The 27,921-nt window shown below is 36.0% G+C and overlaps 2 protein-coding genes across 2 annotated transcripts in view; one reads left to right on the top strand and one right to left on the bottom strand.

Moving 5' to 3' along the window:
- The window catches only part of LOC123309343 (heparan-alpha-glucosaminide N-acetyltransferase-like), a 78,230-nt gene that overhangs the window by 9,498 nt on the left and 40,811 nt on the right, over positions 1-27,921 (top strand). The window contains exons 2-3 of the mRNA XM_044892419.1: positions 11,144-11,297; positions 20,083-20,299. Of these exons, the coding sequence (XP_044748354.1) occupies positions 11,151-11,297; positions 20,083-20,299 (364 nt within the window). The 5' untranslated portion in view covers positions 11,144-11,150. The remainder of the gene's footprint in view (positions 1-11,143; positions 11,298-20,082; positions 20,300-27,921) is intronic.
- LOC123309363 lies at positions 56-5,772 on the bottom strand. The gene is made up of 3 exons (XM_044892447.1): positions 5,721-5,772; positions 486-1,156; positions 56-146 (listed from the first exon to the last, which is right to left on the bottom strand). Exons 2-3 carry the CDS (start codon positions 1,086-1,088, stop codon positions 138-140), a joined length of 612 nt encoding a protein of 203 aa, XP_044748382.1. The 5' UTR covers positions 1,089-1,156; positions 5,721-5,772; the 3' UTR covers positions 56-137.

Below are 27,921 nucleotides of genomic sequence, written 5' to 3'. Positions count from 1 at the left end.
GATGCCCTTGACTGAAAAGGCCTGAATATGGGCTCAGCCTGAAAGACTATGTACCCAATCTCTGTGTTGTAGTATTGCTTCTTATTCCTAATTCCTGGGTCCTGGGGCATCAGGAGTCTTGGAGTTCCAATCCCAGGTTAGGTCAACTGAGGGACATTCTTTATATCATTAATATTTTGGGATTTAATTTCATGCTTTACATGCTATAGGTGGTAGGCTAATGGAGTAAGGAAGGCAACAAGCAGTTAAGGCAAAAGCACACACAGGAACTAAGTCCAGGCCGACCAGGCATGCCACTACACTCGCAAGCCACTACTTGAAAGAAACTCAACCAGCAAATCCAGCACTTCTAGTTTTTCAGAAAAAATACAATTATATATGTTAACAGGTAAGGAACTCTCATGCAAGGAAAGTGCAGTATACAGCCCGCTACTTCTGCTCAAGTTATTAACACAACCGAAAAACAAGTGTACGATATCTCCTACCTCACCACAATCACATAAGTTTGACTCTTTCAGTCCTATTCTATGAAGGTAAGATGGCGTAAGGCAATGACCGGATCTCAAACGTAGAACGACCGTGAAGAAACGGCGTGGCCGGTTGATTTTCGAAAACCAGGGATCATCCAAAAAGGTGTTGCGAGAGGCATATAACGCATAGACACGCCCTTTCAGGGCACAGATCTGATAAAAATCGTTAATCCAGGTGTTTTTTAGTTCCCTACGGAATTCTGGCCACAGTTCTCTAGGTCCACCCGGGATGATAGGAGGACCAACCTTATATCTGCCTTGATTGGCCAACATATCAGCGATATCATTACCATGTATATAGGAGTGGCTAGGAACCCAGAGGCACCTGACCGCAACACCGGCCTTCCTGGCCTGATGAAGGAGTTTGAAGGTTCTTATCGTGATGCAATCCGTACTGGAACTAAAATTAGCTGATTTGAGCGCTTCCAGCACACTCAAGGAATCCGACACTATCAACGCTCTGGAGATATTATGCTGCCGAATCATTTGAACAGCAGTTCCCACGGCATACATTTCTGCAGTAAATATAGACCAGTGATCTGGTAAACGGGCTGACATCTTTATCAATGGGTTTGAGCAGAACACACCATAACCTACTGAGTCCGGAGATTTGGACAGCGACGCATCTGTAAAAAATATACAATGTTGAGGAAACTTTTCCGCCACTAACGCAACAAACTCCCGAAGATTCGATATTGAAAACTTTGGAAGGCCCGAATTAATTACAAAAACTCTGTTGAGTCTAACCTGAAGGGAAATTTCATAAAATGGGATATTCTGCATGGCCTTTATGAGTTGTTTTCTGGTGGACAGGTCAGAGAATGCCTGAACAAGAGGGGGTATGGATGTACGCTGCCAGAGATGGTCCAAAACTTCATGCTGTCCAAATATCTTGCGAACTGGGTGGTCTTCCACCTGAAGGATCTTTGAAACATACTTAAACGCCAGCCACCTACGTCTGTACGCAAGAGGTTGCTGTGCTGACTCATAAAGGATTGCATTAGTTGGGGTAGACTTCAACAGGGACATTGCCGCCCGCAGGACCGCATATTGTGCCCTATCAAGACGCTCCAGGTTATATTTAGAGCATCTCCCATAAAGAAAGCTCGCATAATCTAAATGCGGTAAAGCCAGTACTTTATATATTCTGATTAGTATGGCAGGATGACAGCCCCATGCTGTCCTGCCCAATGCTTTAATGATATTCAGTGCACCCGAAGTCTTAGCGCATGCAGTGGCAATCTGCCCGCCCCAGCGAAAGTTGCTCTCAAGTTGAACACCAAGATATTTAAGTGAAGACTTCCAGGGGATAATCTGATCGCGACAAGACACATTAGGGAGGTCAACACGAGTCCTAGATTTAGAGAAAATCATTGCTGACGATTTTTCTGGGGAAAGTGTAAGATTCCTATCAGACATCCAAGCATGTATCCTCCCCAGGTCAGCTGAAAGCTGATCTATCATTGACTGTAAATCAGTACCACTTACAAGAAGGGCAAAGTCATCTGCAAACTGCAGGCTAACGGTACCAGGAGTCAGAGAATCAGCAGGAAGGAGAGAATACAAATTATAAAGAGGAGGAGCCAACACTGAACCCTGTCCCAGACCACACGAGGGTGTCACAGGACCAAGTATGATCCCAACTGCTGGATGGGTGATGAACAATGTTCTGTTTATCAACATATGAACAATAAGCCGAATGAGAGTTGGGGGCACAGAGGCCATCTCAAGGTCACCCAGAAGCACAGAGGGAAGAACATGGTCGTAAGCACCTTTGATATCTAAGAATACAGCCATCACCCTCTCACCACGAGAGAATGCCCGATAGACAAACCCAGCGAGAAAAGCCAGACAATCGTTGACTGAACGACCCCTTCGGAAGCCAAAAAGAGGACGATCTGGGCCTATTCGAGTCTCGATGAGCTCCTCAATTCGATTTTTCACAAGTGTCTCGAGGATCTTTGTGACACACGGCATAAGGGCAATAGGTCTATAGCTGCCAGGAAGATCAGGAGATTTACCCTTCTTCAACAGGGGAATTATTAGAGTTTCCTTGCACTCTTCAGGGATTGTTCCAGAGTACAAAATCCGATTGAAGGCAGCCAGAAGGTGAAGTTTAACAGACATTGGAGCATGTACAAAGAGCTGATATGAAATACCATCCAAGCCTGGGGCTGAGTCTCTCTTGTTTGTCAGAGCCAGAAGAAGTTCATCCAGAGAAAACGGGGGGCAGGAATCATCAGCAGACAATGAGGGCATATTATTAGGGTCAGACTTAGCAAGGCTCCTGAGTACAGAAAGCATACATTTTTTGGAAGGAGCAAAAGAAGATGATGACGTTGAACCTGAAAATTTTTTGACTACTTTCCACATTTTTTGAAGAGTTATGAAGTCGATACCTTCACAGAAAGTTCTGAAAGACGATCTCTTTTTGTTTCTCATGAGTCTTCTACAAAAAGCTCTCTTCTGCTTGACAGCTGTATAATTTTCATATGTAGGTTCATTTCGATATTTTCTCAACATCGCTCTTCTCTCCTCCACCGCCGCAGACACCTCATCATCCCACCAATGTACCTTAAAAATACCTGACACAGGAGGTTTACATTTTGGAATGGACCTGTCGGCCGCATGAGAGATCAACATGAGGATCTCCCCCAATTCAGTGCTGGCTGAATCTTTTCCAAGAAACTCACCACTGAGGCAAGATGTGTATTCCTGCCAGTTTGCTCTCTTAAGGTTGTATTTGCGAGAGGAGTACATTCCAGTATCCACTTGTCCGCCTGCAGGTCTCCCATAATCAACCAGGATAGGAAAATGATCACTCATGCTACAATCAGGGACAACAGTCCATTGCATGTTTAGAGCGATCGTAGATGAACAGAGCGCCATATCTACCGCGCTAGGGTTAACTCCAGGAGGGGTAAACCGAGTGGGGGTACCGTCATTAAGAACAATCAGATCCTCTGTCTGCAAAAACGACTCTAGAGCTGCACCATTTTGATTCATAACTCCTGAACCCCATAAGGGGTTTTGAGTATTGAGATCTCCCACTAACAAAAATTGAGGGGTAAAAAACGGAGTTAAGTTTTTGAGACACGTGACAGTTAACCGGACATCTGGAGGGGAGTACATGCAGATTATTCGAAGGGACTGAACCTCAAGTGCAAGCTTTTGCACTCTTCTTGGGAACCCTATATTATCAAGTGGGACACATCTGAACGGAAGGTTGCATCTGATTGCTGCCGCTATTCCGCCAAAACCGTCATCTCTATCCTCCCTAACCAGTGAATACCCGCGTAATGTCACACTAATATTGGAGCTAAGAAAGGTTTCGTTCAACAAGACAATGTCAGGGTTATGGTCCCTAATGAGAACTTTTAAATCGACCATGTTCTGTAGAAGTGAATGGATATTCCAGTGTAATATTCTGAGAGGAGCCATTATAAGCTTTTAAGGTTGTTAAATTGAATTATTGAATATAAGTCAATAACATAGCCGACAAAAGTTGATGGCAGAGATTTATTATATGCAACAACAATCAAAAAAAAAAAAAAAAAAAAAAAAAAAAAAAAAAAAAAAAAAAAAAAAAAAAATTTGACTTGTTTACTTGTTTTATATTTATTCATTATTATTATTATTTAATAAAGACGATTAAGTGAAGCCTGGAAGGGAGACTTCCATGCTCCAGTCAAGCGGTGTAGAAGTTGATTTGGAGTTATCCACATTGTTAATATTAGCTTCTTTGTTAGAGATATCTTCGTCGTTCGAGGAGGGGGAAAGAGGCACATTTAAAGCTGACTCTGTGATAATGAGTTTTTGAGGTGGAAGAGCAGAACTAGAGGTAGAAGGATTTGAAATCAAGATGTTTGTGTTACTCGGAGTATAAGAAAACAGTGCCTGAGAGTGGGCTACCTTATCATATCCCACTGGCCTTTCTTTCCTCTTAAGTGGAGCTTTACTGAAAGTACGAGGGGAGGAGGTTTTTCGCATTTGTGTGGAGCTTAAAACAGGAGAAGTGTTGGGGGATGAGCGGTTTAAATTTGAGGGAAATTCTGAAGGTAGAGGAGCCAATTGCCTTCTAGTAGCCTGATTAGCTTCATAAAGTGAAAGATTGTGCAATGCCATCAACTCTCTTATCTTTACTTGCCGAAGGTATTCAGAACACATTTTATTATTAGCAGAGTGGGGACCTTTACAGAAAATACACCTAGGAGAGGTAGAACAGTCAATAAGATTATCATGAGACTCACCACAAGTTGAGCACCTGAAGTTACCCCTGCATTGGGTTTGTATGTGTCCAAATCGTAAACATTTACGACATTGAATCACAGGTGGAATATAAAGCGATACTTCAGTCCGTATGCTAAAGATTTCAAAATGTTTGGGTAGGGAGGTCCCTTGAAAGGTTATCAAACAGGTCCCAGAGGGAACTTGAGTTGTGACACCATTTACTTGGGAGGTACGCTTAAACCTACGAACTCTGAGAACTGGAACTTTAGGGGAAATGCCGACTCCATGCTGAATGATATCCTCCTCGGTAATATCTGAACCAATGTCACGTACTATTCCCATCGATGTTACCATTCGAGCTGGAATATATACATCGTAGCTATCCAATGAAAAAGTATGATTTTCCACAAACCAATTAGCTTGATCAGCCATAGAAAAACAAACCCCAACCCGTTTAAGGCCTTTCCTACATATATTTGTAACATTTAAATTAATAGAATAATTCGAATTATATATTATCTTACCAATATTCATTGGGTTGAGATTACTAATATTCGAGTTAATGGATTCGATAATAACACAAAAAGGACCTCTATCTGAAGCATTATATCTAAATGAATTTCTTGCATTAGTTGCATTATTACGCCCGGCAATAACTTGAGAAAGATTTTCAAGTTCCCTCAACAATTCAGTATCTTGTGAATCACTGGCTGTTTTGCTCAATACTGCAATTTCCTCTCGTAAAAGATTAAAATCTACAGAATTAGGAGAATTAGCTCTATCAGGGGGATCTAATCTACATAAGGCATGGTATGCCCTTGGGGAGAGGAGACTGGAGACCCGGGGTTCACCCCCGGGGCTCTCATTAGACATTATGTCCTGAGAAAAACTAGATTGCTAGAAAGAAGTACCAACTGACGAAAATACTTAATTCAGCCTAGACTTAACTAAACAACTCACCAGGTAAAAACGTAGCACAGATTAAAGGAAAAGGATTACAAGGATAAACCACCTGCCAAATCTTTTTGCAAAACCTTTTTGATCTTTGGTTATATGTCATGAAATTCAGGAACACATAATTAATACCTGATATTCAGCTTAAAAAAATCACCTATCTATGAATTATTCACGCTACAATATCCAAAATCCTTATTTCCAGCAAATTTCAAGAATCCAAATTACCAAAATTAAGTTAAAACATCACTTTGTTCATTTGGCCACAGATAACAGAATCATTTGACTTCCAAGTCTGCCACTTTTAAAATTAAAACTTGGAAGACCAATATGGCCGTTTCCGTCGCACAATTCCCGTCACATTTATTCGAAAAAGCTCCTTCCTGATATTCTATGTTCTAAGGTTTCAATACATACAACGTATGATCCTCCTCGAATTAATATTATTCCCTCAAGTCATACAATCGTATTTTTGCTCCCGGCCGATCTCTCATATCAATGCTGTAGTCGGTTAAATTATTTTCCCTTATTCATAATACGATGGCGAACCGAATAATTACCTAAGTTTAAGCAAGAAAAAGACTCATTTCATACCAAGGATTATAGATCATGTTTTATGATCCCTGATTTCATTATTGATTTTCATACTACGATGACGCTCATATTCGTCCTGTTTTTTAAGTTCAGAATGACCGTCCAAGAAAATTGGTATATAGAAGGATATGTATCAGAATGTAATCATAAAAAATTTTGTTTCATTCTGACCTAGAACCATAGATTAATAAAACCTAGAACGCCACCCCCAACGATCAAATGAATAGATTTTTTTCTATTCAGAATGTTTTAAGAATTCCTTCTCCAGAAGATAAATCAATCCAAAACATCCGGCCAAGGAAATTGATCGCTAAAGTACATAAAGGGATGACCAAAATATCCAAACATAATTTTTTTGTTCATACTACAGCTTCCAGGATCAAAATGAACTATTCAGTCTACGATGAAGCGCATATTCCTCATTTTTCAAGTTCAGTATGGCCGGCCAAGAAAATTGGTGGATGGAGGAATGTATCAGAATGTACTCAAAAATTTATTTTTTATTTTTAACAGCCCTAGAACGCCACCTACCAACGATCAAATGAACCGATTTTTTTCTATTCAGAATGTTTTAAGGATTCCTTCTCCAGAAGGATGACTAAAATATCCCTAACATAATTTATTGATCATACTACAGCTCCGTGGATCAAAATGAAATGAATTCAGTCTACTATTTCTCAATTTTCAAGTTCAGAATGACCGGCCAAGAAAATTGGTGGATAGAGGAATGTATCAGAATGTACTCAGAAAAAATTTTTGTTTCATTCTTACAGCCCTAGAACGCCACCCCAAACGATCAAATGAACCGATTTTTTTCTATTCAGAATGTTTTAAGGATTCCTTCTCCAGAAGATAAATCAGTTCAGAACATCCTGCCAAGGAAGTTGATGGCTAAAGTACATAGAGGGATGACTAAAATATCCCTAACATAATTTTTTTGTTCATATGACAGCTCCGATTATAAAAGTGAACTATTCATTCTACGATGAAGCGCATATTCCCCATTTTTCAAGTTCAGAATGGCCGGCCAAGAAAATTGGTGGATAGAAGAATGTATCAGAATGTACTCAAATTTTTTTTTTATTATTTTTAACAGCCCTAGAACGCCACCTCCAACGATCAAATGAACCGATTTTTTTTCTATTCAGAATGTCTTAAGGATTCCTTCTCCAGAAGAATGACTAAAATATAATTTTTTGTTCATACTACAGCTCCGAGAATGAACTATTCAGTCTACGATGAAGCGCAGAAATTTGGTGGATAAAGGAATGTATCCAAATATATGTACTCAGAAAAACCACCTCCAACGGTGAAAAAGTACCGATATTGATATTCTCTTTTTTTCCTAAATTTAAAATGGCCATCCAAGAAAATTGATGTTATGGGAAAAGGGGAAATATATTTTCTTGGCCATTTTAAATTTTCAAAACAAAAAAGAGGAACATACTCTCGACCGTAGAATGTCAGAAAAAAATATGAATTTTTCTGAGTAAATCTCATTTCTCATCAATTTTATTGACCAGCTGTTTTACACATTCGAAAAAATATGGGGAACATGCTCTCCATCGTCTACAGAATAGTGGTGGTTCAACTTATATTAGGATATTTATTCATTCCTCTATTCACTCTATCCATCATTTTTTCTGACCGTCTATTTTGAACTGATATTTCTCCCGGAGTAGAAATTCGTAAAATATTCTGAATAGAAAAAAAAAACGTATGAAATTGAATTGTAGATTAGAAACCCTAATTTATAATCCTTGGTAAGAAGTCACTCGATCTCTCCTTGCATATAGCTTATTATTCGATTCGGCATTCTATTCTAAATAAGGGAAAAAATTAACAGACTGCAGCATTGATATTAGACATGCGGTATTGACCGTAGTGGAATAATCGTTCTTGAAACTGGACGGCCCGGGGTAAACATCATTACAGTGTATAAATCGGGTTGATTTGAATGATTTGATTGATTGATCTTATTTTCGCTTATGACGTTTTATACCTATGGCTATGCCTGATTCATCTTTCAACGAGAGTACATTTTATTCCATAAAAAAAATCTTTTGTTTCTCACTATAACCAAATTTGCTACGAAAGCACAATTTTTATGCAGTATATAAGAACGTTGAATCAGCTTTTACTGGTTGGGCGACAAAAAAAGCCCAAAATTTGGGTCAATGATAACTCTGAATATCTGTTTCCTAAAATTTAGTATTTGAATATGAAAAAAACTACCATCTTGAATATGAACACCAAGAATTGTATTATTCTTTATAGCACAAAAAAACATTAAAACTCCAGTACTCCTGAAAGTCCCAATAATGAATGTTTTGCCTATTGAATGTATCATACTTGATCAATTTCGATACGTCAGTCAGTTAGACTTTCTTTATAAAATCTTTTTTTTCAAATATATTCTTCACATATTAAATTTGTCAGGGTCCTTCTTATGTTTTTCCAGAATACTCCTGTCTCTAGAACAACCTAATCCGATTGTGAATGGTTGAAGGACAAAAAAGAAACCAGGCTGCGAACAAAAACAATTTCAGACACAACAACGATATTACAGTCAGTTACCAAAAAACAAGGAAATCAATTTGTCAACGAACTATAAATCAAAATGAAATGCGTTGAAATGTGATATTTCTTCAATGGAAAGAATGAAAAATGAAATGAACTGTGAGATTCACCCAAGATATCAAAGTTTTGTTCCAAAAAAGGAAAAACTTCTGAATTTTGGCGATGAAATTAATGAATAATTAAGGTTATTTTCGATATCAATAACATTCAATGTCATAAGATTTGCATGCATAGACGTAAGGTCGTACTCTGAATCTTCATCGACGACCACAATTGTTTTGAGTCTGGAAACCGGGCCGCCGCCAGACATTTTGCCGCCCCAGCAAAATAAAATTTCGCCGCCCCCACAAAATGATATTTTGCCACCTTGCTGGTACTATATTGAGTTTAAGCACATAATTCTTTATGGAGTATTTTACAGCATATCAAAATGTAGATATTCAGAGATAAATCTTTTTCATAAATTTTTATGCCTTAGTAAATGTTGAATCTAAAAGGAAGATAAGAAATAAAGGAATACAAAAGAGTGGGTTATATATCTACTAACTACGCCGGCGCAGGTATCATACAGTAAAATATTTACAGTGAAACGTTTGAAAAATGCAGATATAGAACTGACCTTCAATATGATTCAATTTCAACTTCTATACTCTACAGATAAAGAGATATATGAAAATCTACAACAGTCTCAATTCGTATGTATATACACGATATACCTACAATCGTAAAGGGTTGATAGATACTCTATCTTCTCGAGTATTTTAAATCCCTCCCAGAAATAAACATTTCGAATTCGGATTGGCAGACAGAATATAAAAATTATTTTTGAATTATCCTGTCCCAAAAACTATACAGTCCGTGACGTTTATCAAAGAGTGCCATACCTATAAAATAAAAGGACAGCGGGTGGCCGCTGCGGTGGAGATACTTACAGGCTGAGTTTGATAGTTATTTGAGTAGAATGCGCCATCTTTGATCGTTTTCTATCTGGCGGTATTCCCCTTGTTCCTGGTTGAAATGCATTTTTATTCGGTATTTCGAGAAGAACATATGTGAATTGTTTGGCGACCAAGCGCAAAAAGCCGCCTTTTCGATTTCACTCTAACAATTAATAATGTTCGTCTTCGATTCTGAAGAAAAAAAAATTGTGCGAAAAAATTGGTATCGTTTTATTAACTGATTTGCCGCCCCCAGAATGTGCCGCCCCGGCAGGGTGCCCGGTTTGCTGGTCCTGACGGCGGCCCTGGGAAACCCTATTACTTATCTTGAGCGTTTTTATCCATTGTATCTTTAGGAAGGTGGAAAACAAACCGCCGAAACTCGAAAATTCCTAAATATTGTTCCTTTAACCCATTCACAATATTTATATTGGAACAATATTTAAAGAACCAACATAATCGCATGAAAATACGAAAAAACTATTATGTCGTTATTTTAGCCAACCCCAACAATTCACAAGGAACCAAAATTTTTCGTGCTATCCATTGTTTTATTGATGGTGTCTCTTGATAGTGTCGGTCAGTCAGGAAATCTCTAAATGAAAAGTCTAAATGTTTTGTATCAACAACTCGATTACTCTCGGCATGAATAAGAAAGAACTTCAAATGATCACCATTTGTGAAATCAGGCATCATTTCGCAACTTTAACGAACAATGAACTCAAATGGATATGAATGGAAAAGAATTTCGCAGATGTGAATTCCTGAAGTTAATCATTTCCAATATCCAATTATTCGATGATGAGATCTATATTAATAAAAGAGGATCTATGGTTTACTTCAAAATGCTTTATTGTTCAAACGATCGCACCAAATTGGACAATTCTTTTTTTGTTGTGTTTATTATTGTTAGGGCAAGGTTTATATAACAAAATATTCCCAAAAAAAATTGTACAGAGCAGAAAAAAAGGCATTCCTTTTTCTTACGACCAATGGAGCAATCACGATGAGTTAGTTATTGTTATCTACCCTAGAAATAATTTAAATGGCAAAACTAGGTTAGCCGGGTCAGCTAGTTAATAATAAATGAGAACTGAATGCGTCACCTCCCACAGAAGCGTGTTATTTCTTGAATATCTCGAAATCGAATATCTCGAATGGTCAATTTCATATGGTTGATGGCTCATTTCGTGGAGTGCAATCCATATTTCGATTCTTTTTTTTTGTTGACTTGTGTTTATGGTGAACAACGGCCAATTCGCTATGTGCCAAAGTGTTTTCGCAGCAAGAAGAGTTTATTTTATGTTTTTTTTTCAGAGAGGACATGGCTTGGTTCGGATTACCCGATGATGACTATTTCGATGGTTTAAACATGAAAGATTTGGGTTTAGATGAAGCATATCTCAGAATATGGAGTAATGAAGATTTTATACCAGCATACCTATTAAAGTCACATAGGGAGTGTGTACAGGTGAGGTGGATATCACTATTTCGCCGAAATGTCTGTAATCCTCGACTTATCAGCTTAGCCAACAATAAGATTTGATTCATTAATGCAGAATTCTTGGTAGAAATCAGCTGTTTTTCTCATTTACGAAAAAAAGTCCATAGGTGAAAAGACTATTTCTTTTTCGAAAAAATATCGGCCAACTTATAACGTCACTTCTATCGAATCGATAGAACCCACGTAACATAAATGTTTTTTCTAAAAATATTTATCAATGCTTGATATACCTATACCATTGCTTTACAAGGAGAAACGGAAATGTCAAGTAATAGTTCTAGGGATGTTAGTAGTATACACTGTCAAATAAGTTGTTTATGCCCTAAAACTCTGAAACCTATATATTCTGTTACCAGTTTTTTTGAAGTGATTTGCTTAACAGCTTTTTGTTGAAGCAAGGTACTTTTTCTATACCATCCAAAAATCAACGAATTTTGGTAATTTAAGTTGATATTAGGTTCGTCTTTCAAGAGTATTGCTCTTGTACTCTACTGAAGCTTTCAAATATTGCTCGGGTTCAGTATTTGTCAGATGAAATTATGCTCGAAATCATTTATTATGGGTAACACCATACTCCGAAAAGCCGATCGATGATCATTTTTTTTTTAAATAAGCGAAAGGATAGTACTCTAATTTCGTAAGCAACTAAGGAGGGTGAGGGGGCAAGAGGAAAAAATCAGCTGATTTGGATGTTTGGCAAATCTTTCTTTTTTCGAAAACCGCTGTTCGCGAAAAATGCTAAACCATATGGGTTATAAAGTTTCCACAGTAAAACACTTATGCAACAGAACTGTTATACCTATGTGAAAATACTATATCGAGTTAAAATTGTTTTTTAATTTACTTGATCAATTACTTTTGATGAAGAAAAGCTCTTTCCATGATAAATTTAAAAGTATATCAAAGAAACTCAGTATAGAATATTTTATTCTCATTCTTCTCATCATTTTCTAATTCATTTGGATTCAAGACTTCTCAAAGGCATCTTGTGGTTTATAATGTTTTCACAATGAAACGCCTATACAACAGAAAGATTGAATTTAATTTTTTTTTAATCAACATTCTTCACTTTGTCCTATTTTGAATATCTCATATTTTCACTCTATGAATAAAATGAATACATTTCCTGAAAGGCCTAGATGAGCTGCATTCACCTCCAGCCTATGGCCAATTACTCGTGAAACACCCTGTACAGTGAGTGTATAGTTCACTGATGTACAGTTTCTTTATTGATAATTCTGCATTTTAAAAATAAAATTATTGATATACAGTGACTGCACAGTTTCTGTATTGATAATTCTGCAATCAAAAAATGCAACATTATCTTATATGCAGTTACTACACAGTTTCTGTATTGATAATTGTGCATTTTAAAAATGCAATATTTTAAATATAGTCACTGTACAGTTTCTGTATTGATAATTCTGCCTTTTAAAAATGCTGGTTTTGATATGCAGTTACTGCAAAGTTTCTGTATTGATAAATCTCCATTTCAATAATGCAATTTCTGATATACCTACTACCACCTGCTTTTTATTTTTTTTTATAACCAAAAAATTGTAACTGTTAGCTATTAGCCTTCTGGACAGCAGGGTCGTGGATAAGGAAAGTTCTGTAATTCGAATGAAAAAAATGTGCGCCACCAGCACCAGATTTTTGTTTAGATCCTTCTACTATTGAATGATGTCAAAATACACCTAAATCTGGATGTCGTCGAGCAAGAAAGTCGTTTCGAGCGAGTCTTTGCATATTGTACCAAAGTTTACCATCCGAGTTGTGCTAATAAAACAAAGAAGTCCTGCAATGTAAATTTATCAACTTCAGTGGATTTTAATAGGTACTGCTGTTATATCCCCAATGTCTGACACTGTTAATGAAATTATTAGTAGTGAGTCCACCCATCAATTTTTTTGTTGTAGGAGGGGGAAAATCTGCAAGACAGACGAACACACCCTTTCCTGAGGGGGAACATGTGTGGGGATTCTAACTCTCCTGAGCTCGAGACCTACTAAAAACCCTAAACTGCTTCTTCATAAGTTCCGGGCATTTTGCCTTTAAACCAGTTGACTCTTATGGTTTTTGGACTCTCACACGAACTAAAATTAACATTCAATAATGCATATTCAATTGATTAAATTCATAAAGATTCAGAATTCACTTAGCTGTGAGAGAAATAGGATGTTAAATATAGTCACTAGAGAAAAATTATTGCCACTATCAAGAAAAAAAAATCAGTCCTCGGCAACGTAGATGGTGCCATGCAATATTATTTGGCGAATTGAATAATGAATCAATTTTGCAGTTTACGAAGATATCGAAGAAACCATGAAATTCATTTCACAGGGTGATTTCGCGAACTTTTACGGTCCTGCAAATCGAATGATATTTGATTGCAGTTCTCTGGAACCTCATGCAAGCTATCTTCATTTCAAATTTCGGATAAATCGGTGATTCCTTTCAGGAGATAGAGTGGTTTTAATTTACATTCAAATTTGAAAAACACCCTGTAAATCAGAATCTAGAACTCATAGACACTACATAAGGGGGTTTTTCGTGACCCTCGACCCTCTATCTCATAATTAAAATGTTTCCCATCTTATCCGGGACACCCTGTATAATAATAAGTATATGGATGTAAAACTCAAAAAATGTTACGATCTACATACATCGTAGGTACTAGAGAACTATAATCACTCTGAGTATCAACAGATAGAGCATTTCTTCGAGGAAGAGTAGAAGCTGACCATTGTTTCAGTTTTATTTGATCCCGTCAGAGCAACACAACTCCTATCTCGATGAATAGGATTGTTGTTTTTTATATCAATGGATAAATTATGTATCTGAATGAATTTCGATCATTTCTGACCGCCTTAATTCGAAGGCTTACTCATTATACCCAGTCTCTCTATCTCGCCATAGGTAGGATGACAGCGAAAACAGTTTTTCCGGCAAACTTAGAGTTGGAACACATGGATGAAAGCTGCAATCTTCATTCGGGTTCATAATTATAAGAGAATTTAGTTGGACATAGTTTTCTGTAAGGTGACGCTAGTGTTTATTTAGGCATTATAGCGACAGTTGACATCGATTGGTCCACCAATTCGTTTTATTTTCATCGAAGTGTGAGTTTTGTTGCCCTGACGAGGTCAAATAAGGCCAAATCCATGGTCAGCATCTAGTCTTTCCTGATGAAGTGGATGTACCTACGAAATTCGTGGGCAAAATTTGTTGTCTACTGAGGGAATCTCGAGAACTATAGTAGCTAGAAGAAAACTGATTGTACATTCCTGAAATTGACATTTTCAATAATGCTGAATTATTCGCTGTTTTCAACTCGTACTCGAAAATCATTAGGACATAAGCACTTTTTTATGGGGAAGTAATTTCAATACGATTGTATTACATTTTTCGATTCGGTGATTATCGAGATATGACCGGGCTTTTTTTAAATGTATACTATAGTTGAAAGTTCTTTTATCTTGCAGCAAATTTTTTGCTGATTTAAAAAATGTATCATATTTAACTATTCACCTAAGGACCGGTACTTTCAGGTGCGAATAACTAAATTTATTCGATAAATAAGTCTTATTCTTAGGATAAGTAAAAATGCAGTCTTTTCACTTTCAGATAATGTTATTCATCGAATAAATCTGTCATTGAAACTCGTTAATAAAATTTTATAGATCAAATGTCGGTACGTCATTATTGGTTGAATTTTTAAGATTCTGGATGTATGGTTATTTTTTGTGTGATTTTCACGGAATATTTGCTTTCTAGTTGGAATTATGACACTTTCTACAATGCGGTCTCTTATTTTACATTAATCATTGAAAAGTAGTATACCGTGTTTTCACAGAATTGTTATTCGTCAAATAATTTCATCTGAAAGCACCGAAATAAGGTATCCTTCAGATAGGAAATTATTCGACAAATACTTATTGACAGTGAATAAAATTTATTCGAAGGTGAAAGTACCGGGCCTAAATGAGAAAAAATATTATAGTTTTCCTACTTTCTGTTTCACTATTGAATAATAAGACAATAATTATATAGGCGTTTTCACAGCGACTGTTGAATATGCATTTATTTTTCGTGAACTCAATACTTTGTGATCGGAATTACCAATGGTCGAATCAGTCCCTATGCAGCATTATTGAAAATGGCAATTTCTCAATTTTTGTTTATAACTCTTAATCTAGAAATAATAAGAAGGTTCTGTTTTCAGATATAAATTACTCAGGAAAAAGAACTCGAGAATGTGTCATCCGTTTTTTTCTAGTAATCCTGTAAAAAATGCTCGTGAGGAGACAATGGACGGGGAAAATTATGTTTATGTACCTACTCTCAGTATTCTTTGATGTTCCTTTAGTTTTCTCATAGAAAGTGGTTATGTCAACGGCAAAAAACATACAAACTCATATCGTATATTATATAGGCTGTTTCGTGACGATTTCAGTTATTTGAAATATTGAAGTACCTATTCAAGAGAGGATTTAGATTTCACAATATGTTTTTAAATGAATATTGTAATTAATATAATTTATCAACAAAACTTATCATTATATAAATGTTTCGAAGGAATTTAGGATTCATAGGCCTAGACATAGACCCCCCAGAATTCTCGGAGCCCCCACCCTAGATACTGAAACCGACTAAATTTTCGAGCCAACAACCATAAAACAACATTGGGTTTCCCATCCCTCCAAAAAAACTTCAGGCTATGTCAAAGTGAGAGTTTTATGCAAGTATACATAATATCTTCTTGAATATTAGGTATCTGTTTTTTCCTCATATTTAGAGAAGATCATCCAACCAAGAACCCTGTGTACAAATATTCCCTATCGATTTTAATACATATTAGTATTCTCTCTATGAGTTCTAGCATTCATTGGGAAAGCGACATACGTAGGTATCAAAAACTGTTTTTTTTTCAAGTCATTGAAAATATTGAGACGGCATAAGATACTGATATCGTTATGATCTCTTCATAGAAGGCGAGTTGAAGAATATCAAAGAACATCTTGTATCTATATAAATGAATTATAGTATTAATTAAAAAAGAAACAAATTATTACGGAACCAAAACCATTCATTAATCCCTCTAGGTATAAACCTATATAGGGAAATTATCATAGAACATCTTGTGCATGTAGACTGTGTTACGGTTCCGAAGTGAAAAACATTTCGTTTTTGAAGTGGAAATACAGCGAAAAATATTTTCAAAATATTATGTGCTCCTAACGCCTTGCTACATTTCCACCGTTTTTGTCATAAGAATGGCATAAGATGGCCACCTACGGAGTGTTGAATAAAAACAGCCGTAATCTTGACATATCTGATTTACCACATTTCCCTCGCCTTCGAGGAGCCCCTCCCATCAGTGTACCAAAGGAAACAAAAAGTAACAGTGGGTTTCATCGATGGCGAGCTGTGTAAAACAGGGAAAATCGTTAATAAGTCAAAAATTACTGATTATATCGAACTCATTGCAACGGAACAAATTGGAACAAATTAGACACAAAATGATGGCGTAAAAAAAGTCAAAATTTTAAACTTTTTCGCTAACTTTACGCTTCATCAAAAACAATAGTAAATTACTCGAAAACCAAAAATGATATTGAAGTAATTTCAACGGAACAAATTGGGTACTAAATATTTTCATTGAAATTTTTTTGAAAACAGAAAGTGTTGGTGCTGAGTGTGAACTGAGCACTAAAAGATTTGAACGCGAATAAAAAAATATCTAATGGAGATATTGGAATAATTTCAACAGAACAAATTAGAACAAATTGAGTACCGTAAAACGGGGTGAGATTGATCTGCCGGGGTGAAATTGATCACTTGTCATTGAATCACATATATGCACATAAAACTGGCAACAATGTGAGTTAGTTGCTGTACGTCGTAGTTTTTATTTCCTTAGGGTTGCCTAATACTAGTGTACGTTATTGTTAGTTCGTGATCAACACTGGAAGGAAGATATATTGTTGTGAAGTTGACCCTAATTTTTGACTTATTTTCATAGCTTGGATACTTTTGGTGGAAAAAGAAAAACAGAGGTGAGTTTGTTACTTTTGGTGTTGTAAAAATTTTCTGTCACGAGCTCTGATAGTGATTTTATCTATTTAGCATTTTAATGAATGCCTGTTTTTTAAATATGGCGGAGAATATTAAGTGGGGTGAGATTGATCAAGTGATCAATCCCACCCCACGTTTTGTACTTTCCGAAAATTAATTCACACTATTTTTCGCAGGTTGGAAAACATCACTCAGAATGGGCAGAACATACAAAAGAAAGTTAGGTTCCAGAACTTACGGAAATTTCAGTGAAGAACAAGTTAATAATGCGTTGCACGACGTATTGGAGAATGGATTATCGCTACGAAAGGCAGCAAAGAAATACAGATTGGCCTACGGAACTTTAAATAACAGGTACCCTTCTGCCACCTTACGTCATATATAAGGCAGAAAATTTATGGGACACTTGGACAGAAGATGGTCCCAAGGGCAGCCCATGCTGCGACCAACCATGTTGCTCACTGGGCTCACGATATAATCGGACCTCACACGGCTGGATTGACATGTCAACCTTCAATGATTGGTTTGTCACTTGTTTCTTACCACACGCTAAGCGATTGGAGGGAAAAAAAGTGTTAATAGGGGACAATCTAGCATCGCACTTCAATCCAGATGTTCTAAGACAATGTGAAAAAAATAATATTATATTTGCATGCTTGCCATCTAACTCCACTCACATTTGCCAACCTTTGGATGTTGCATTTTTCAGGCCCTTGAAAGAAAGTTGGAGAAAAACACTAACATCCTGGAAGATGCAAAATTCCAAAACTTCTGGCATCCCAAAAAATGAATTCCCTAAGCTGTTGAAGCAGACACTTCAAACCATGGATAAAGTAATACCCAAAAGGCCAGATATAGAAAAAAGTGCCATAAAAAGAAATTTACTTTCTGGTTTCGAGGCCTGTGGCATTTCACCATTCAACCCCAACAGGGTTTTAGAAAAGTTACCACAAGACGCCATTAATGAAAACGAGATAAGGTGCTCTCTTACCAATTTCTTGAAAGATCTTAGGTACAGCTCTCACTCAGAACCCCGACGTAGGAGAAAACTGCTCTCAGCAGAACCCGGTCAGAGCGTTTCAGCACCCAAACCCTTTGAAGAGATGAGTGAAGATGATATAAACATCGATTTAGATGACAGTAACAATGATATTGACATCAGTAAAGATGAAGAGGAGGTTGAATACTTCTGTCCTACATTGGAAAACATCACTAAGGGAAAATTCCTTCTGGTGAGATTTTTGTCTGGCAGTAGAAAAAAGACGGAATTTCGCTATGTTTGTATGGTAAAAGAAGTGTTAGAAGGAGAAGAAATCGAAGTTCAAGGACTGAAATCCGCAGAATCGCGAAAGATTTTCAAGATAATTGAACACGACATATCCACGGTTCCCTTCAAGGAAGTGGTGGCTATACTACCAGATCCGATACTCGAAAAAATTTCTGATAGGATTGAAAAGTACCATTTCCGCGGAGAAATCAATATAAAGGAATGTTGAAAATTTTCCTGTTAATTTTTTTTATATTTTATGAATTGCATTTTTTGTTATTTAAATTTTTTTTCTTCGTAAAATAAAGGATTATATACTAAGAACAGTGTGATCATATTTAACCTTTCATGATCAATCTCACCCCGTTTTGAAAAAACAAGAAAAACGGAAAAAGTACTTGACCGAATTTATCGGGGTGAAGATTGATCACTTCCTATCGAAAGCACTGCTGTTTAGTACTATAAAATTGATATGATCAATCTCACCCCATCTCCAGTCTGAGATTGATCACACCTTTTTTATAGGATAATTAATTTGTCTCAACAAAGATATCGACATTAGTGCTAAGGTTTCACTCTTTGGATCATAACTAAATATCTGAAGCTCTTAGAGATGAAAAAGTTTGAATAATTTCTAAATTACGGCCAAAATAAAGTTAAAATTGATCAATCTCACCCCGTGTCACGGTACTAAATATTGAGCTTAGTTTCAGAATTTGTTCTACCAACTTTTCGCTAACTTCACGCGGCCAAGGGAATTAATTCTTCCCATTTTTAATTTTATTACTTATCACTGCATTTCATTATTGAATCTATACGTTGTAAAAGCTCGAGAAGGACTCGTTTCTTATTGGTGGTTAGATTAACGCGTTTTCGAATAGTGTCATATTCAACGCTGATATGATGTGTCTTTATTCTTATTATGGCTTGGTAGTAACAGTATTATTAGTAATAAGCTTATTTCTAATTACCTCGATCCTGTACGATAAGAAATCGTTTCTTATTGATGATGCTAGAGCAACGAGTTATTGAATGGTTTCTCCTTTTAAATATACGCTGTAAAAAGCACGTTTTTTATTGGTGGCTATAGAAATGAGTTGAATCATATACATTGATTATAGATGAAATTAACGGGTGGATGAATTTAGGTTTCAAAAAACACATCTCGATATTCGACGAGAAACTTCTAATCAGCTCACCCCACCACATTTATATTTAAGTAAGTTTAAGTAATCGTGGTATATGGGCTTATTGGGTTGGTGCTCCGCGTTCGTTCAAGAACTCGGTAATACAAAGGTGAACCAGTTTCTTTGATTTGAATGCTACAAGTAACGTATTTCTTGCTTCAACTGTGCAATATTTGAACGATAATTTTTTTTATCAATAATCAAATGCATTTTATTTCAGTGTGATTACTTCATGACATCGGTTATTATCCCACCTGATGTCTTCCGTGTCAATTCCAATTATAAGTATAAAATTTCAAGTTCGGAAAATGACGTCAAGGATAATATATTATGTGACATACCGGAACCCATGGGACAATATGGTGTATATAATGTTACATTCAATGAAACCCATTGTACATTTGAGGTAGGAAAAGATCCAGTGAATATTTATTTGCGTAAGTATTGAATAATGAGGTCACTTTATCATCTTTTTTATGTACCAATGACAAAAAAATGTTTATGAAAAAGCGAAAAGTGAAATTTAATGAATTTTGAGTCTTTCTATGTTCTTTGTTTACACATAGATGTATTGGCTTGAGCCTCTGGCTGAATTCTCACAAGTTCACAGTTTTGTTTTTGTTATAAACTTCTTTTCCCCACCAATGCTTGATAATTTCAAATAGATTTCAACAAACTCTCTACAGAATTATCAGATTCTCAAGCGAAGGTTAGTAACTGAAAAATTATCAAGCAGGGTCCAGACTATGTAACAAAACATTTTATTAACAAAGTTATTCAACAAATGTGTTATATAACTTGTTATAAAATAGCAGAGACATCCAGACCATGTAACAAAATGAAACTGAAAAAAAGTGCTCATCTGGAAGCAGTGGCATCTGTAGTATTGAAAATGTCCTCAAACGTAGAAGATGTCATTTTGGCAGCAGCAGCTTGCGTGATTTTATGTAGACGAGTGAAATCTCATCGATGAGAGCTAGAGGAACATTATAGTGAAACAACTCTTTTGAAGGATCTAGCAATGGATGACATAGACCCATTGACAGGGGACATTAAATGTGATGGTAGTTTTAAAAATTGGATCACAAGTTCTGATTTCGAATACCTGATAAATCAAATCGGCCATAAAATAGGCCAAAAAAGACACGACATTTCGAGATGCAATACCAGTAAAAGAAAGATTGGCGCTGCAGTAAATGTTTAATAAGACAAGTGTGGACATGTTGCGGCGTGTTTTATAACAAAGTTATATTACTTTCTTTGATCTTTACCGACACCTAACGAATAACATAAAATTTGCTATATAGCAAGAAAAATGTTGTATAACATTGTGTTATATAACTTTTTCATTTGAATTTCTCTAACAAGTTATATAACTTTGCTATATAACCTGTTTTGTTACATAGTCTGGACCCGGCTTTACAGTTGCTCAAAAGGATTTTAAACAATAAGTCGAATGCTTACTTGTGGCTGAGAGGAACTGAATCAGAGAATTTAATGTGGACTGTTATTCGCGATAGGACTTCTTAGTCTAAGATTCTACTGCAGAATTACTACATTCATTACGTACAGAGACAAACACACATTTTCACATACGTTTATGGATAGGAGAGTACACTGATAACACCGCAGCCTGTCAAAAGTGGCCGCAAGTAATTTAAGGCCCGGTTAAGATGTCTAAAACACTGGTGTGTGCACTTGTCACTTTTTCCAAGTATCAACATTTCAGAAAATCGGGGATATGGGATCAGTTTCGTGGCGGCGCCACCATGTCATTTGCTTCGGTCTATCCTTGTTCTACCAAAGGAAGTCCAATGATACTCTCTCGTTTTATTTTGTTTTGCGTTGATATCGAATATCGATTAATGAATTCAAAATATGAACTGGCCCATTTTGTAAGTAAGCTGTTAAGGAATATTTGTCACTTACAGTTCAATTTTCGTCAAATTGACAAATCTGTCAATATTTCAAAACTATCGAATAAGGGTTCGAAGGAGCATTTCTATTCTTTTTCAAGATAATTTCCGTTCCACAAATTGAATTCATTCACTATATCTACTCATGAAGAATATTTGAAGAACAACTAGAATAGATTTATGTATTTCTGTTTCTCAATACATGCCCACAATTCGCATTAGGTACGTATTTCCAATACAGTTTTTTTGGAATATTGCTGAAGTTGCCATAAAACTTAGCTATATCCATCCCGAATGTTCGTTCATCTGATTGGGTTCTGCCTCAAATTCCAACAACACCGAATTCTTAGCTGTAGTTCTTGATTCTCCATACAGAAAACTTAATATATTGAACGACATGTTGAATAAATGAATATTCTACACCCCTTTCTCGAAACTAATACATTTTCACACACACAATAATCGCTTATAAATACAACATATTCGTAAGTCGTAGGAAAGTATTCAAATTATTTTCAAATATCAATTGACAATGCTCTGTCAAATTCTAAACAGCGCTACCTACAGTAGGAAAAACGAAACTGATCCCATATCCCCACGAAATTAAAAACAAAATCGAATCAGTGAATACACCAGAGTTTTAGACATCTTAGGCCCGGTACTTTCACCTTCGAATAAATTTTATTCACTGTCAATAAGTATCTGTCGAATAATTTCCTATCTGAAGGATACCTTATTTCGGTGCTTTCAGATGGAATTATTTGACGAATAACAATTCTATGAAAGCACGGTGTACTACTTTTCACTGATTGATGTAAAATAAGACACCGCATTGTAGAAATGGTGATAATTCCAACTAGAAAGCAAATATTTCGTGAGAATCATACAAAGAATAACCATACATCCAGAATCTAAAAAATTAAACCAATAATAACGTACCGACATTCGATCTATGACAAATAAAATCTTATTAACGAGTTTCAATGACAGATTTATTCGATGAATAACATTATCTGAAAGTGAAAAGACAGCATTTCTACTTATTCTACGAATAAGACTTATCTATCGAATAAATTTATTTATTCGCACGTGAAAGTACCGGGCCTTAATCAAATTAATGTTGATCAATATTCCAAGAGAAATTTCGTTCACTCCGTTTTGAAATAAAATATCATCCACATCATAACAATGCATGTAAAGCATACTAAAATCCATAGCTGCCGTTGCACACTCGGCCGCAACTACCTCGCAGCCAGGAGTGAGCAGGTAACATTTCGATGTATTTCTACGTTCATGAAGTACACGGATGTTTTTGATAACAAATTGAAGTTAATTTTTTTTCGAATATGATGATATATGGCTGCCTGTGAAAAAATGGGCGCAAGTTAGGTCTGCCATCTGTTAAAATAGCGAGATATCCGAAATAAAGTAAGAGAGAGTTAGACTCATTTCGCACCATCGGATTTTTACCCGATGTTCCGAATTATATCTACTGATATAATGGGATCTTTCACACGTGTTGTGGTTTAGTTTCGCACTGGAAAACAACCAGATTGCACTTTCAGCGGCGCTTATCGCCACGAGATTCGATAGCTCGATGTGCCCACCGTACAGATAAAACCCGATGAATAATTTTTAATTCGGTTGTTTTCCGGTAAAAACTCGACGGTAAAAACCCGTGGTCTGAAAGGAGTCTTAGGGTTCTCAACAGTGCATCTGAATTATTCTTACATTATAACCACGTGTTAGAGCTCGTTGTTCACAACGCTGTTGATATTATTTATGTATTGACCCTTCGTCGGGCGCTATACGAATATTGCGATGCGAGTTCGGACGCAATGCATATAATAGATTCTAATGAGAATAAAGTCCAAATAAATTAATATTGAAACATAAGAAGAATTTTTTAAAAAGATAATAAGTCTCACCAAAGTTCATTCCAAAGACACTGGACGATTTATCATGTTCAACAAGATGTATGCGGCAAAAGAGAATAATGACAAATTCATTTAAAAATCAAAGGGTTTGTTTCAACCCACATTTTATCGTGTTGGAAGTCATTAAAACAAAAGGTGCTACGGACGATTTTCGTCAATTCGATGTTGCTCATTGCTACAAAGTACCTCTGTTTAAAGTTTAGTGCTGAGAATAAATGGTTGGCTTCTTCTGAATGGTGCCCTGAAACCAACATGGTTTCTGGGAAGTTCAACTCCGATACAAGTTGAAAATGTATTATGTAATTGAGCTAACATATTTTCAGATGCTGAAAAAAACTCTGATTGCGACGACGATAGTGACAACTGCGATTATGAAAGCAGCGAGGAATCGGACTAGAAAATGTAATACACTGATATAAAATATAACTTGATTCAAGAGACTGATTTTGAAGAAACACGAAAAAAAATTCTTGACATTTAATTACATTTGTATCTGTACTATTTTTTATTATAAAATAAATCTCTTAATACTTTAAGTTTTTTTCCTAATATTCATTACGTAATTATAATTTTGTGAATGTTAAGTCGATCCTACTTTTGTTTGAGCCGCCGGCTAAGAAACCTATCATGCTCATACGGCTGGCATCCACCATCCTCATTGGCGGGCGTTGCGCGACATCTCTTTCATTTTATTTCGGATATCTCGCTATTTTAACAGATGGCAGACCTAACTTGCGGCCATTTTTTCACAGGCAGCCATCATCATATTCGAAAAAAATTTACTTTAATTTGATATCAAAAACATCCGTGTACGTCATGAACGTAGAAATACTTCGAAATGTTACCTGCTTACTCCTGGCTGCGAGGTAGTTGCGGCCGAGTGTGCATCGGCAGCTATGGATTTTAGTATTCTTTACATGCATTGCTATGATGTGGATGATATTTTATTTCAAAACGGAGTGAACGAAATTTCTCTTGGAATATTGATTAACACTAATTTAATTAAAATTACTTGCGGCCACTTTTGACAGGCTGCGGTGTTATCATTGTATTCTCCTATCCATAAGAGTATGTAAAAATGTGTGTTTGTCTCTGTACGTAATGAACGGAGTGATTCTGCAGCGGTATCTCGTACTATCTCTGGCGTGTATAGGTGTAGTTTCGAAGTTATCAATCAACCCTATCTCAAAAACGGTGAAATTTGTTTGAAAAATTGTTTCGTACAAAACTTTCCGACTTTTATTCGGCTTATGAAAAGTCAGATTATATATTTTCATCTTATTGTCGAATCACTATGGTTCGGAATACAAAAAAAATCAGCACGCTCGAGAATGTCCAGAGGTGACTCTTTCGTCCACTTGAATAGTCAGATTTTCAAAATGTACATTTTTGAACATGTAGGTAACAAAAATAACAAAATATACCTTAATCTGACGGTTCTGAGTATACCTGGTGAGATTTTTATTTCTTTTTGTCTATAAAAGTAAAAGGGAATTATACCACGTGACTTCAGTTGTGGTTGGAAGGAACTGTCTTTTTCTGATTCCCTTCACACAATAAGTGGACGAACAATAATGTAGATAAATAGTTGATGTTGCCAGAACGTCAAATTTTTCACTTCAATTCAAGAAATAATCAAGTGGTATACACACAATACACAAAAAGAGAATGGAGAATTTCAATTTCGAAGATTTCATTCTGCTGGTTTTACTGTTCATTTTCACTTGATTCTTTTTTGTGGAAAATTCTTGAAATGGTTGAGGTATCGGTGGAAAGCCTAATATTTAATTTTTTTTTTTGAAAAATGTGGAAAATAATTTTCCATTTTCCGAATGAAATATGGTTGGCTTTGCCCAAGATTTCAACATATCAGTAGGTGGTCTGCAGTGGTATAAAATTGCTCTTTGAATTTAACTGTGGGGTGTGATTCCCTCTTTACATTTTCAGATTATAAGAAATATTTCACGTTTTGCCATAAAATAAATTATACTTCAGTTACCTAATAAGGGCCGGGTTATATTGGAAATCCTTATAAATCAATATTGGAACAAGTGTAAATTTGTAAGACATCATAATCAAATAAACTGTTTTTATTTAAATGAAAAATCGTAAACAAAAACAAGGCACTATGCCCAGTTATTTATAAAAAAAATTTAAAATAGGTTTCGACGGAATTTATCCGGAATTCATCAAGCATTTATGCAAAAGAGCGTTGTGTTGGTTATTATCTTTTTATAATAATATTCCAAATACTGGCAATTTTCCCGCCGAGTTCCGAAATGCGAAAGTCATAGGAATCTTAAAACGTGGAAAGAATTCTTCTGATCCCAGTAGCTATCAACTAATTAGTTTATTGAGTGTTCCTTTTAAAATTTTAGAGAGGCTAATTTTCTTTGGGATTGAATCAACTCTAGAAGACGCTTTCCAAAATTGTACAGGGAGTTTCAGGAAATATAGAAATTGCTGTGCTCAGGTTCTAAGCCTCACCACTTTCATTGAAACAGGTATCAATAATAAATTTAAAACAGGAGCAGCATTTGTAGATTTATCGGCCGCATATGACACAGTATGGAGGGACGGTTTGGTTTTCAAACTTTATAGTCATCTGTGTGTAAAGATGGTTCGATTACTGGAAAACATGCTGTCACATAGAAGCTTTCGTGTTTTTGTAAATAGATGATAACAGTAGTATTTTCAAAACTTTGAATAACGGTCTTCCACAAGGATCAGTTTTAGCACCTCTTCTTTTCAATTTATATCTGTGTGATACCCTACTACTTCTTCTGAGAAATTTATTTACGCTGATGGTATTGCCCTCGCATTCCGTTATTCTGATTTTGGAGATGCTTAGAGAATAATCTATCTACAGATTCAGAAATTTTGAGGAACTACTTTTTGGAGTGGAGTTTGTGTCCTAACCCAAATAAAACCGAGGTTTCGTGATTCCATTTGAAAACTCATCAAAAATATAGAAAATTGAGTGTAGTTTTCGGTCATTCTTTTTTGGCACATAACTTCAATCCGAATAATCTAGGAGTTAAGCTGGATTCCACGCTAAATTTCAAAGCCTATTTGGAAAATCTGGGTGTAAAGTTAAAACCTAGGAATACTATCCTAGTTGTTGTTGTTGCCCCGTTTGGGTTAATAGTGCTCATGTGCAAAAAAATTGATGCACAGCTGAATCTTTCCATGAGAACCATAACTGGAAGTATTAGATCTTCACCTATTCAATGGTTACCAGTTCTTTCAAACATTTTACCTCCCCATATTCGTAGACAGACTGCGGTTATGAATTCCTGGAATAAATTCCAATCCTATCCCAACTCGTTTCCAATTCTATCCTACATTCCAGAAAATACGATTCCAAGACTGAAGTCGCGTAAACCTTTATGGTCCAACTCTTTTCTTGATTCGAATATAAGGGACAAAGACCTTTGGCAGTCTGAATGGAATAGGTGCACTATTTTCAACAAAGAATAAGTTACTGACCCTCGAATAGAATTCCTGGTTTTGATCGTCCCAGGAAAATATGGTGCATTCTGAATCGTATAAGAACAGGTCACGTACGTTGCAATAGTATGCTTTTCAGGTGGAATTCAGTTGAAAGCCCTAGTTGTGAATGCGGAGAACCAGAAGGAGCCATAAATCATCTGGTTAATCATTGTCCGATTTATAAATTTCAGGATGGTTTTAGAGCTATACATGCAGTTTCCGAATCTTTTTTGAATTGGATTGTCAATTTTAGGTCAATCTGACATATTGAATCTAATTTTATTATTTTACCTTTTTCTGCTTTTTTTTTTTCTCTCTATTTCCGATAAAAGTTTCTGTTATATTGGAGAAGACTTTCTGGATTTTCCTTTTTGTTGGAGAAAAAATCAATTTTAGCAGTGTGGGATGCTTTTCAATATGGAATATTTCAGCTTATTTCGTTTACAATTACAATCCACTGCACTCACGGGGGGAAAGGGTTTTTTTACTGAGGTTTTTCCCTAAGCTTTTGTATCATACACTAATTTGTATGGTACCCCGTTTACGCTAACTTCTGCTAAAAGTGTATCTCATACACATGATATAATTATTGTTTGCTGTTAAAGATTGTTATGCCCTGTATCAAAGGAATATATATACAGGGTGATTCAAAACTCGAGGTGAAAAATTAAGGGACTTATAGAGACTGATATTCTTGATTGCACGTAAAAAAAT

This window comes from Coccinella septempunctata, chromosome 1 (genome assembly GCF_907165205.1).
Source record: "Coccinella septempunctata chromosome 1, icCocSept1.1, whole genome shotgun sequence".
Classification (NCBI taxonomy): Eukaryota; Metazoa; Arthropoda; class Insecta; order Coleoptera; family Coccinellidae; genus Coccinella; species Coccinella septempunctata.
The sequence above is the reverse complement of the archived record's forward strand: the minus strand, read 5'-3'. Positions and strand labels throughout refer to the sequence as shown.